This window comes from Lygodium microphyllum, chromosome 3, assembly GCF_053477565.2.
Source record: "Lygodium microphyllum isolate KBCC chromosome 3, Lygodium_microphyllum_v1.1.10, whole genome shotgun sequence".
Lineage (NCBI taxonomy): Eukaryota > Viridiplantae > Streptophyta > Polypodiopsida > Schizaeales > Lygodiaceae > Lygodium > Lygodium microphyllum.
Genome location: NC_141137.1, coordinates 96390942 through 96405398, shown reverse-complemented (window position 1 = coordinate 96405398; position 14457 = coordinate 96390942). Strand labels below are relative to the sequence as shown.

At 39.3% G+C, this 14457-nt stretch overlaps 1 protein-coding gene across 1 annotated transcript; it reads right to left on the bottom strand.

The window, feature by feature from the left end:
• Positions 1-9584: 9584 nt before the first annotated feature.
• On the bottom strand, positions 9585-12839 carry AAE7 (acyl-activating enzyme 7). The gene is made up of 3 exons (XM_087673915.1): positions 12356-12839; positions 10845-11435; positions 9585-10595 (listed from the first exon to the last, which is right to left on the bottom strand). Exons 1-3 carry the CDS (start codon positions 12560-12562, stop codon positions 9702-9704), a joined length of 1692 nt encoding a protein of 563 aa, XP_087530041.1. The 5' UTR covers positions 12563-12839; the 3' UTR covers positions 9585-9701.
• Positions 12840-14457: the final 1618 nt, after the last annotated feature.

Genomic DNA, 14457 nt, shown 5'->3' with positions numbered 1-14457 from the left:
GATGGTAGAGGATATGCAAAGAAATTCAACCTTAGAGGAGGATCATGCTTCACTTCAATCACTTTTGGAGCAAATGGAGAAGGACAAGAATATTATAGAAGCAAAGTTGCAAAGTTGCAAAGTTGCAAAGGTGCAAGCAAATTCCTATGAGTTACAAGGAAAGGAAACATTGACTATTACCAATGCTATCACTATCCTTGAATGGTGAAGCACAAAAAATACATGTGCAAACATTGAGGTCTTTCATTTCTTATTGAAAGACAATCTAAAATTACTACATTCTCTAAAAATATCTCTTTTTTAAAGAAAATTTTTTTATGATGCCAGAGGTTAAGATGAGGGTTAGCAAATGGAGCTTCTAAAGGCGTTCTTAAAATATTAGCATATGGTTAGAATTTTGAGACGCCTTGCTACTTTAAATGAGGTTCTTACGAATCTTCTTAAAACTTTATCTATGGAAAAATTTCGACTAGCATGTGATACAATGAGGATTAGTTGATAAGGCTACGAGGTCATATACAGTATGATAGAAAATACATTATGTCATAGCAAAATAAAGCACGTGATTTTACCTCATCCATTTCAGCATAAAGTTGTAAGAAAAGCACAAAATATATACATTATTGGTTCAATAGCAATTTTTTTTTATCACTAACAAAATGGAAGTAAAGGGAAATAAAGTTAGAAAGATAACTTCTTAGACTATGATAGCTTCAACAATATGTTTGTTGACCTGGTCAAGTTGCAATGTGCCATAGCTCGTTTCTACAATATGTAATGCTTAGAGGTATTGGCTTATCATAATATAACATTGAGGATTCAATATGGTACACTTATTTCTACTAAGTTCATGCAAACTATAATTCGCAAGTTTTGTTTTAACCTTGGAGTTTGTTTTATCAAGCTTTGGTGAATGCCAAATCGTAAAGAAATGTAAGTTGGAGAGGTTGGGTCTTGCATTGATGAATTGCACCATGGCCTAAGTGAAAGATAGCATGCTTATCCAACCATTTAGTGGGCAATCAAAAAAGGAAATTTAGATGCTAGCAGCAAACGTACTCCACATTCAAATATAATTTTCGAACAAACAGCTAGCAAGAAGCTCTACTTGGAAGGCATAGGAGAATTCAGGCACTTGGGCAACGATGTCAAGACACTGAAGTATATATTCAATTGTGACACGGACGCATCAGTGTCACTACCTTGTCCATTTTTCATGAAAACAACCATTCTTCTGAGGCCATTGACAATGTTGTATGAAATAGAAGAACGTTGGCATGCAAACAGAAAGATGCCACCAAATAGGACATGCCTTGACGAGAATTGGATAGCCATGTTTCTAATTAATGAACATTTTTATTTTTGCACATATTTGACCAGCTATTGAAGTTGCATGTCAATTATATATACACAATGAAGCCTCTCTCCATATGAAAGCAGCTATTGAGAAAATGGAGGAGCTATTGAATTCATTAGGTGTACATGGAGGCAAGGTTAATATTAAAAAGGACCAAGCCTTAACTTATGACATAGCATAGAAAATATCAATAAGTGGAACAAATTCCTAAGTAATATAATTGGCAAGCCATCAAGGTTAAAGTGGTAGCTATGGAGAGATTTGTGCAAATGCAATACAGATTTGGAAAGAAACCTTGGTCTTAAGAATGCTTGTGCCAAAATTCTTTTGATAAGCTAGTGTGTATAATGCTAAAACCATCAACAGATCATTCCACTCAAACTGAATTTCATAAACTAGTCAATGATTTTACGAAGTTAGTTGTCAATGCATGGGGAGAAACCAGCATCAACCACTACATGATACGTCTTCAACTTACTACTTACTTGTTCTTCTATGTTTGTATAATTTGGCATTCCAAATCTATTGTTGATACTCCATAATTTTACATTAGATACTAAATGCTCATAGATCATATTTTTGGAGAAGTGGAGATCTTTAGAAATGTGGAGCACCCAAGGTATGAAGAAGTCTTGTTACTAGGATCATGGTGTATATTTCGAGAATACTTGCCATCAAAGTGGTGGCATCAAGAAAAGCTACCTCATAGAAATGTTCAATTGGTTTTATAGATGTACATTGACCACTCCATCACATTAGAGAATGATGAGGATATCGCAATGAACAAATCTCTAAGGTAGGAAATTCAAGCATGTAATAAAAGAAATTGGCAAAATACATCTGCAGTGATGAATACACATGCAACAAGGTGCATGACAAGGTGCATGGAAGGGTCAAAATGGGCATGTGTATAAAATCACATGTGAACCTCCCTCAAACCCTAATACTAGGTTTCATATAAATAGAGCTCTTTTAGCTCATTTCTTATTGTGTTCTTCTATTGTTTCCTTTTCTTCTCCTCTTATAATCCACCTCATGGCCCGCACCAAGCAAGCTGTGCAATGACATCCACTACTGACAGTCCAAGGCCAAGGGCAAGTATTCACTTGTCCACCATAGCAAGGCAAAGAAATCCCTAACTTTAGCTAGCAAGATTACTCCGAAAATAGCACAACTTTGTAAGCTTGCAATCCCCCTCCCCCCCTCCAATCCATCCAAAGGCTCAAATACTGCTATATTGAATTTGGAGACCTTCAAAAGAGCTCATGAGCAAGAAGACCATTCTAGATGAAGAAGCAAGTAAAGATGAGCCAAGTGACAACAACCAACTGAAACAAAATGATGATAACACTTCTACGAATGAAGAAAGTGGCCCCAATGATGGCGAGGGAAACATTGACCATGACATTGAAAAGGCCCGGAGTGGGATTGATAGGCATGAGGCTAGTGTAGATGCAACTGAGGGACACTCAACAAGTTGCAAGGGCTCCATGCGATGTCCCAAGCTACCAACCAAGTGACCCAAAGCACTTCCTCCTCCTCCTTCAATATCTCTCCTCTCCACTTGAGAACTAACCCTGGTTGAGCAACCCACACCTAAGCCTCAAGCACCACCCCAACAAGTGCAAAGATGACAAGAAAACCTAGATCTAACCCAAAGAGACCCATTCCAAAGGCTAAAGAGAAGAAGGAACTATCACTTGAGCAAGAAGACTATTCTAAAGATGAAGAAGTAAGTGAAGATGAGCTAGGTGAAACTACCAGCTGAAGGACAATGATAATAACACTTCTACGGATGAAAAAAGTGGCACCAATGATGGCAAAGGAAACATTGACCACAACATTCAAAAGGCCTAGAGTGGGATTGATAGGCATGAGGCTAGTGCACATGCAACTAAGGGACACTCAACAAGTGGCAAGGGCTTCAAGCGATGTCTCCACCAATGACCAACCAAGCGACCCAAAGCACTTCCTCCTCCTCCTTCAATATCCCTCCTCCCCACTTGAGAACTAGCCCTGATTGAGCAATGCACACCTAAGCCTCAAGCTCCGCCCCAACAAGTGCAAAGATGACAAGCACACCTAGTGCCAGCCAAAAGAGTCCCAGGCCAAAGGCTAAAGAGGAAAAAGAACTATCACTTGAGCAAGAAGACCTTTCTAAAGATGAAGAAGCAAGTGAAGATGAGCCAAGTGACAAAAACTAGCTAAAGAACAATGATAGTAACGCTTATGAATGAAGAAAGTGGCACCAATGATGGCAAGGGCAACATTGACCATGAAATTCAAAAGGTCTAAAATAGGATTGATAGGCATTAGGCTAACGCAGATGCAACTGAGGGACACTCAACGAGTGGCAAGGGCTCCATGCGATGTCCAAGCTACCAACCAAGTGACCCAAAGCACCTCCTCCTCCTCCTCCTTCAATATCCCTCCTCCCCACTTCAGAACTAGCCCCAGTTGAAGGCAAGTGCAAATACAATAAGCACACCCAAATTGAGCCAAAAGAGTCCTAGTCCAAAGGCTAAAGAGGGGAAAGAACTATCACTTGGTAGCCCTTTGCACGCATAGTGAAGGAAATCATTCACTCCTATAGAGATCAATTTTACATGCAAGGACTTGCACTAAAGCCTATCCAGGAAACCGTAGAAGCTTACCTTGTCACCCTTTTTGAGGATGCATATTTGTGTGCAAATCAGGCCAAGCAAGTGACGACAATCAGGAGAGTGCCCTTTGCATGCACAATGAAGGAAATCCTTCACTCCTACAAAGATCAATTTTGCATGCAAGGACTTGCACTAGAGGCTATCCAAGAAGTTGTAGAAGCTTGCCTTGTTCCCCTTTTCGAGGATGCATATTTGTGCGCAATCTATGCCAAGCAAGTGACAATCATACAAAGACACGTGCAATTAGCTAAAAGGATAAGAGGGGGGAGAGATTAGCGATACCAAGTTCTTAGAGTTTTTATAGTGCACAATGTAGTGCAATGCACTTTGTAAACTTTGATATGTAATGGAAAAACCTTTGCTTTTAATTTAATCTCAAATATCTCATATTGTATTTGTGTATGATTGTGTAATTTTTAATGTAGAACACCAATAAACAACACGATGATTAAGTAGAATGAGCACTCACTTATTAAGGTAGCTAGCTACTTAGCTTCCCTTCTTTGTCAAATAACAATTTAGCATGTGTGCATGCAAGCAATGAAGTATGGGCAAAATTTATAAAAAACTAAAGTTTAACAAGACAAGTATGTTAATTTTCTCCCAAAATGGCCAAAAATGACCTTTAAAATTTCCAAACAAGTTGTTGGAGAGGCCCTAGATACTACATGTGAAAAGGTAGAATGATACATGGCATTTTTGTGAGAAAACTAGCATATCTAGCCTATTAAACTTTTTTTTCACTTTAGATTGTTGTACTTTTATTGTCTTTCCTTGTCTTAAAATATTAACATTTCTACCACATAATATCGGTTTGTAGAAAAACTTTAATATTATGAAAATTGAGCACAAAAAATATTTTTTTCAAGAGATTGATCGTCAAAAATATATATTTGCATTATCCAAGAGAGTATAGTGGATTTTTTTCTAATGAGGCTTAGCGGTTTTTGGGCTTAATATCACTTTTAGGCCATTTTTAAATGCTTGATTTTCTCGTGGGCCCACTTGTATCTCTTCTTAGCCTCCAACAACAAACCAAACTTGACAATCTCTTGTATGGCTACTTGGTTGGTCCCTATGGCTCTTCCAATATCGATGGCTTGCAACACCCTTTCGTGCAAGCGTATGCCAACTACATGCTTCACCAAATCCTTTTTCATATGAGTTATCTTGTGTGCATGTGAGGCAAGCACAAAGCACCTTTGACAAGGCCTTCAAGATAGAGAGTTGAGCCTCCTCATCTAGGGTAAAACTAGCACGTACAATGGCAATGTCACCAGTCGAGATTCAGTCAATGTAGTGCCCTATCAAGGCATCCTTCCCGAACACTCCCTAGCCCTTCTAGCGACTTGCAAAGTCATCGATATAATATCCATTGACAATTCAATGTAGTGCCCTATCAAGGCATCCTTCCCAAACACTCCCTAGCCCTTCTAGTGACTTGCAAAGTCATCAATATAATATCCATCACAATCTACATTGACAAGAAGTTAGGTCAAAATAGTATGTCGAGTAAAACAAATTTTCCATATGAATTATTGTTACACTTACTTCTTGCTTGTCATCACAGGAACAACTTCTAAGGGTTTAATCAAGTCCAAACTTGACTTAGACTCATCAATTAGGGAGGCTTGCTACTCTTCTAGGGGCACCCACCAAGCTGGCTTATACAACTTCACACTTTTTGATGCCAACAACAGCATGCTCTACCAAGTTGATGGCATCTCCAAGAGCCATGTGTGCACCATTTACGTCTTCAATCTGTGGGCTGCTATATTCTGTAGGCACATCCTCAAACATGAGGGAAAGTTCATTGGCAATCACTAGCACTAACAATTCCTCATCTTCCCTCACTCCAAAAAATTTATCCACATCATGGAGAAACACAAGTTATTTGTCATCAATGAGGACTTTGCTCGTACTATCTATACAACAGTTTGTGTTGATGGTAGATCATGTGTCCCTCTTCCTCACCTAAGTCACTCCCCATGCTACTCTCCATAGCAACTATAGCTCTATCAAAAACCATAAGCTCTAGAGATTTTATCTCTTCCATAGCCTCATCTTCCTCTGTGGCATTGTCTAGTGTTAAAGACCTTGGGTTGGGGGCATCTTTGAGCAACCCTCCCACCTCTCCGACACTCGCTATGCCTATAGGGGAGTCCTCATCTTCATTGAGTAACAAAACAAATGTGGCCGTTCTTTTGTAGCTCCCTCATCCCACAGTGTTGAGTCGTGTTGGAAGTGCATTGATAGCTCCACCCTCACCCGTGATGACAAAGTCCTTTGTTGTGCCTCCGGCTACCATGTAAATGTGTTCTTGCTATGAATATGACTTTCTGTCCTCAAGATGGTCCATTTTGCAAACAAGTGAGCTTTGTGCATTCCGTGTTGCGTACTGTGTCGTGTTGAGGTGTCCTATGACGTGTTGAGTTGTTATGGCTACGATGCACGAAGGGTCTGATGCTCGTCTAGAGCTTGGACGGGGTCATCAGGATAGGGCCTCCCATGGGTATCCGAGGGCCGAGACCATCACACTTCAAGAGAGATAGTCAGTGCTATGTTGCTCAATTTCATATTCTTTGACTTGCCGAGGAATGAGCTACTTGATGTAGATGAGGGTAGGATTTGCACAAAAACAACCTGGTTGTTTGCAAAATGACTCTATGCCATTGATATACTTCAAAAGATTATAGGGCACCCATTCCTCGATGGAATCCTCAAAGTTGACAATGAACTCTTGAACGCATATATTCATGTAGTCAATGCAGTACTCCATGCTTAGATATACCATAATACCGCATCATAATATTTGATACTGGAACAAATTTAGACCTAGTAGAGAACTGATCTCCTAGCAAACTTTGCACCTTCAGGGAATTGCATGAAGCTAGCAAAAGTGCAATCCATCAAGAGAGGAGGGGTGTAGGAGGCAAGTAGAGGGGTACTTGAGAGGAGAAGTGGTTGGAGAGTTAAAAAATAAAAATGAGTCCAAGTTATTGGCCTACATAGGCAATGGTCTTAAAATTTTAGTTTTAAGAAAATCCAAAAAAAAATTAATAGGTGTTTAAAAGGTTTTTTAAAAAGTAACAAAATAATCCAAATTATACAATGTTAACAAATCAAACATACATATTAAAGAAACAAAAATAAAATCCCTTAATTTATTTATCGTAAATTTTTTATACATTGTTTGTCTTCACACAAGCTCTTTTTGGAGAGGAATTTTTCTCAAATTTAGGTCACCTTTTTAAATGCCCAATGGGACCCACCTCACCTGGGGTGATAAAGGAAACATAAGGGGACAAACATATCAGTGGCAAGGACAACGGAAAAAGGGGAGTGGATAAAATGTGCACATCACCCCCTCTCCCATTGGTCCACCTCAAATCTCGTCATTAGGAGAGTCATTAACTCTTGTTAAAGGGCCCTTTGTGAGTCCATATTCCCCTAATGATCCCTGTATGATTGTTTCAAATATAAGGTTTGACATGATTGTGATACAAGGATTTCATGTGGTCAAATAGTGTTAATCAAGCAACTAACATATTGTGCTTGTAGCTTAAACTTTCTAACAATGCCTTCTAAATTGAAAAAATGACTTGCAAATACGTCAGTATCAATGGATAATCAATTGATCTTTCCTTTTACTTCACATATATTGTTGCTAGGAGGTATTAGCTAGAGGGATGATTGCCTCAAATGGTCCTCTATATACCAAGGCAATTCTAGATAGTTCTCCCTTATGCAAAAAGTCGATGGAGACATCTCTAATTTTCAAGTGTAAGACTCACTCTTTGTACGGTCAAGGATTTCTACTAGTGGATGATTCCATAATATACACATCTGCCAATGTTAGCATGTACATGTGTAAAGAGTTCCTACAATGGTAATATTTTTATTGGTCAGATGCCCTTGTATCCCTTGACTATTTGTTCTTTGTGACAACCAAGAATTAATCACTTGTCATTTTAGTGTTGTTGAAAATTACTTATTTATACTGATTCTCTAACTCTATTTGTTGTTAGACTCAGTTGATGTGTAAAGATGGGTGGGAATACGTCTGTGATGTTGGGCTGAGCATTCAATCAGTTTTAGATCATCTCACATTTATTATATAATTGGTGTTATCAAAATTATTCATTGAGGGCAAGCTAATGGGTTTATGTATTTTCTATGATGATGCCTATTATCTTATTGTTATTATTATTGAGGCATATCTAGCACGTGGTTGTTTAATGCAAGAAAGGGGTGAGGAGGGGGGCAAAAAAGCTCCAAAGCCTTAACCATTAATCAAGGTTTGCCACCATCTCAGAAACCACCATGGCCTGACAACCACATCTGCATGTTGATGGTCACAAGTAGAATTGGCAGGCTGCTGGGGGATCCTATCAATGTTGCCAAACATACAGGGAGGCCTTATTAAGTTAATAAGAACTGATCTATTAAGCTTTCTTTGAGGCTCATTGTTAGTCTACCAAAGGTTATCTGGACGCTGTGGTTCTCACGAAAGGCGTCTAGTCCCAACAGGAAACCATAATATAATTTATTCAAATTCCCCCAAGGGGAGAGCCTAATTCAAGCCATCTAAAGGTCTAAATCTAAGCTTTATCCAAGGCCTTAATCCAGGCATAAAGGGTTTTTCATACGCAGTCCTCAAACATAACTACAGGGCAAAGATTTATATATGGATTTTTGTATTCATGTAAATCATGTTGCTTTTTCTCAGGCTGTTACTGTTACTACACAGAGAAATTTACTTGGAATGCCTTCCAAGCACAAATCCTCAAGTTCTTCCCACCCTTGCAATTTCAGCTACAGCAATGGAACGTTCTTGATCAATGAGAATAAGAGGCAATGCTGCCGTACACATGTGAAATTACAGTTGAGTCCATGTGAAATTTTGATGCATGCTGCCACTATCACTAAAACATTGCCAAGACCAATGCTAATAAAGTTATTGGCCCATGTGAGGCTCGAATGAGGCTGATTCCAATCATCTAATCACTGTGCATGTAACGCACACTATTTCAGTATCCAGTTCAGTCAGCTCTCTATGAGCACACTGTTTCAGTATCCAGTTCAGTCACCTCTCTTATGAGAAAGAGGATTTTGATCCATCTGACCTAGTTCTTGATCCAATCTGGAGGTTTGCCATGGCATCTGGAGGTAGGTACATCTATCCTGGAACTTATTTCTAGAAAGACAGTAGATTATTGTCCTCAAAGAAGAGACCACATGCATAAAATGGGACATGCCATAAGGACTACAACATAGTCACAAATGACAGACATTTTTGGAGTTGTGGATTGCAGGGACAGTAGCTTCTTTCCATCCTACATTCCCCATTCTATGTGACTATAGCCACAAGTGACAGCAATTCCTCCCATTTCCTGTCCCCCATCCCCTTCCTGTTTTATATCTCATGCACCTGTGGGCTACAAACACACAAAATGCAATTCATCACTTCCTGAAACTTCAACTGCAGTTTGTAGCAACAAAAATCTAACAAGTTGATCACTTCCTATAAAACTGAGACTCCGATGTGTAGCGACAAAAATTTAATGTGTTGTAGCTTTGCTTCATTCTTAAAGACTGCTTCTGTCAGCCATCCAACCACATTTATATTAATACTGTACTTTACAGAGAGCAAAGCAATACAGCAAATTGTGCCACATCAGTTAAAGCTTGCTCCTTGTCATAGGAGATGAATCCAAGTTCTTTACTCGTGAGCGTAATACATGTTTCTGAATTTTTCCTGTGGCTGTCTTAGGCAGTGGTCCAAATACTACAGACTTTGGGACCATAAAATGAGGCAAGTTGGAATAACAGAAGTCCATAATATCCCTGGCCTGTGCAGGGGACTCTTCAATGCCTTGTTTGAGGGTGATAAACGCACACGGTGTCTCCCCCCACATTTCATCAGGCCGTGCAACAACTGATGCTTCCAGTACATTTGGATGTTGATACAACACACTTTCCACCTCCAGACTGCTTATATTTTCTCCTCCAGATATGATTATATCTTTCTCTCTGTCCTTGATTTCAATATATCCATCTGGATGTTTAACACCTAAATCACCCGAGTGAAACCACCCTCCTTTGAAGCTTTTCTTTGTCGCTTCTGGATTTTTAAGATATCCTTTCATAACAATGTTACCCCGCATGACGATTTCTCCAATGGTTATTCCATCTGCAGGAACAGGTGTGACTGTGCCAGGATGAACAACATCAAGGCCTTCCAACCCTGTGTAACGCACACCCTGGCGAGCTTTGAGTTGCGCGCGCTGCTTCAAAGGAAGTTTATCCCACTCATTCTTCCATGCACAGATGGTGGATGGACCATAAGTTTCTGTGAGCCCATATGTATGTGTGACCTTAAAGCCCTGTGTCTCCATCTTTTCCAAAACAGCAGGCGGCGGTGCAGCCCCAGCTGTCATCACCTGCACCCCAGCTTTAATAGGGACTCTTTCTGATGGTGGTGCATTAATAATTGTGTTCAGGACAATTGGTGCAGCACAGAAATGTGTCACACCATGTTCTGCAATAGCGGAATAGATGCCCTTTGCTGTAACCTGTAAGAAAATTTGACTGACAAATCTTTTTATTTCAAAAGAGAGAAAGATATTTCAATAAGTATTTGAGGATAACAAACACAGAAATACCAGACAGAAACTTTGTGAAATCTCAAACTCATCCGCTAATCAAGGGCCATCAAATAAATGTGACACATCCTCCAAGTTACACATAAAGTCACATCCTCCAAATTATACATAGAACTATACCCTAGAAAATAAACAAGCTGTACCATTTTGGCAAATTACCTGTCGCATACAGACATTTGTGCCAGCTATAGCAGCAACAGCCCATGAATAGCACCAGCCATTACAATGGAAAAGAGGCAGTGTCCAAAGATAAACACAGTCCTCTGTCATACCCCAAATAAGGCAGGCTGTAAGTGATGCTATATATGCTCCCCTGTGGGAGGAGACAACTCCTTTGGGATCAGATGTAGTGCCTGATGTGTAGGAGAGGGAAATGCTGTCCCACTCATCATTTGGAGGTTCCCAGATATAAGTTGGATCCCCAGACTGCAAAAAGTCCTCATACTTCTGTGCTCCCTTCTCAACAGCAGCATGAAGAGATGCCTTCGGACAGTTGGTGTCCTCAATCACAATTAGACGAGGTTGCTCGAAGCTAGAGCCCTGCTTCTTTTTCAGCATTGACAGAGCTTGGTCAATTATTTGGAAAAAATCTTGGTCTGCCAGAATGATTTTGGTGGCAGAATGTTGCAGAAGAAATGCAATGGTGCGAGCATCCAGTCGTATGTTGATGCAGTTGATAACAGCCCCTGCCATTGGTATGCCAAAGTGAGCCTCATACATGGCTGGAATATTTGGTGCAACAACAGACACCTGCAAAAAGTCTCACTATCTTCAGTAGCATGTTTGGGCAGTATGAATTTGGTCATTGCAAAATCCCTATAAGTAGGAAAACCATTACGCAAATCAAGTTTGACTTGTGTATGCTTCTGAATAGAACAAATTATATTTTCACAATGGGAATTATGATGTTATATGTCTGGAATAGTAAGTTTTGATGCCTGTTAATGACTCATACTACATAAATCGTCCTAAAAAGACTGGCATATGCAATACTATAAACACATATTCAACTGGAAACATAGTCATTCAAAGACACACATGTGCAATTTGTAAAGCAATATTCAACTGCAAACATGGCAATTCAAACCCTATGTTTATGTCGGATGGCACATATCCTTCCAAACAAAAACTAAATGAAAAGCTGCAAGTCCATGTCAAAATTCACAACAGAACAGGAAGAAATGTTTCGAAATATCATCACATGGACTAAATTGAGTTCTTTAGTAAGAATGATTTCTGTCTCCTCTTAATCCTGAGATGCATGAGATTATTCCGAAGGATACTGCATCTATATATTTGATAGATGATTAGACTTGATGACACAATAGTAGCCCCAATTTGTGTTTTCATTAAAGATGTTTACTCTTCAGATCCAACATGGGTTGACCTTCTCTGACCGGCTTGGTTTTGTTGCACTTCTGGAGCTCATGATTGGGGTCTATTACAGTGATCTATTACCCAACAGTTTTGTGGACTATATAATTAATCTGGCTTATCCTTTGATCCACTTCTAGAGCTTATTATTGGGGTCTATTACAGTGATCTATTACCCGACAGTTTTGGTGGACCATTTAATTAGTGTGGCTTATCCTTTCTTGCAATCCTAGAGCTAATACTACCCAACAGAGAAGAGTCAAGGAAAAGAACAGAACTAATCTAATTAGACTCACCGTGTCACCAGGGGAAATGGAGGAGCGGCGGAGGGCGGAGGCGAGGCAGCGGCAGCGCTGGAACGTGAGGGCCCAGGAGTGCGTGGTGGCCCCATAGATGAGGGAGGGTCGGTTGGGGTAGACGTGCGCGGCTCTCTCGATGAAGTGGATGGGGGAGAGGGGCGTGTAGTTGGCGGGGCACTTCAACAGGGCATCACCCGCCTCCATCTCTCTGTCTCCGTCTCTCAATTCTTCTGCTGCCAACGCAAGCTACCAAGACTGTCGGCTGCTCGATAACACACACACACACACAAATACACAGAGAATATCTCAGAAGAACGACGAATACAACACGCACACACACAGACCGGGTGGGTGCGCGGCGGGGGGGCGTTCTGTGTCTCCCTCAGATCTGTACTGGGTTCACAAGGGCCAAGCTCCCACGTCTATCCCCCGTTCAAATTTCATGCAAATTTCATGTTTTACAATTAACGGGCCTTAAGCCACTCTGGAGGACCATTTATTAATATAGTATAACCTTACCCCATTATCTTTATTCTTTCAAAACAAACTCTAACATTCTCAATGAATTGCATAAACCTTTTCAACATCCACGTTAAAAGCTCTCAATAGAGCGTGCTGCCTCATCTATCGGTTTTTGTTTTTCGAAGTGAGTTACATAAAATGTTTTGTAATAGTCAAACATCCATTTTAACCTAAGAAGAAAATTTAAAAAACATATACATGTCCTACAGAGTTCCCGATAAAAAACAAATGAACTTTGGGGCATTTTTATATTTTTATCAAGTAGATATAGTTATAAATGAAGAGTCCACAAAAGAGCGTTAATGAAGGGCCAATAAAGTGACACACAAAGATATATCGTTCTAAGGTCTTAGCAAAATCTAAAATATATAAAACTTACATGACATAATTGTTTGACTCACATTAAGCTTATACATTATATGAAAAAAATTATATAATCACTTTAAGTGGCTAAAAAAGCTTCTCACTTTTGCGAAATTGTCATTGAGGTGGGGTGTGTTTTGCTTTAGGAAGACATCAATTCATTTGCCCCCCTTGCATATTCATTATTTTAAAAAACATTTTCATGCACATGCCATAACAAATTGTCCCCCTTGCATATTCATTATTTTAAAAAACATTTTCATGCACATGCCATAACAAAGTGCTCTTTTTTTTTTATGAATATATTTCTCCACTATCCTCTAAGCAAATCTTAGCTTGTTTCACTTTTATTGTACTCCTTTTTGGGTTATGGAGTCACGAACTCTTGGGATCAAAGTTAGTTGCTTGATTTTACGTATCTCTTTCTTTAATCACTGTTCACAAACATGAGACGTGGTCTTAAAAAACACAATTGCACACCATCAACTAAAAGAAAAGAAACTAGCTAGAGCTTGACATGGTGAGTGTTGCTTTTTTTAAATAAAAGCCAAACAAATAGACAGATGGAAATCAATATATATGCCATCTAAAAACTAAATGTGAAAGTGAGAAGCAATCAATAAAATTAATTGAGAACATAAAGATGTTTGTTATAATATTTAATTTAGCTTATTTCAATAAAATATGATATTATTTATTGGATTTTTTAGACTTTTGTTATTAATATTTTTTATTCATCACATGACAATGACTTGTTGCACATGTATGATGTGGCACTAGTCACATTGTGCTAGGTGAGGAGATAGAGATTTAATGTGTTTTTGTTTCTAATGACCAAACTATTAGTGGCAAGAGTAACGCAAACTAGCATTCCTTGTGTACAGGGTGCAAGGGAAGTGTAGCTTGGCTTCCCTATCGCACAATAAATTCACCATCCTCGAGTGTAAAAACATCACATGTGTCGCTTCCATTGCACAACCATAACATGAACACGTATTATTCTTTTGTGTTCTCGAGCTTAAGACGTCACATGCTTGCTCACTATTTTCTCTCTTTTTTAAATTTCTCTCACTATCTGTTGCCAATCTCTCTCTCCCTGCCTTTTTTCACACCTCTCCTCTTTGTGATTTTTCTCCCACATATTTGTTATCTCTCTCTCTCTCTCTCTCTCTCTCTCTCTCTCTCTCTCTCTCTCTCTCATATGTGCGCACGCA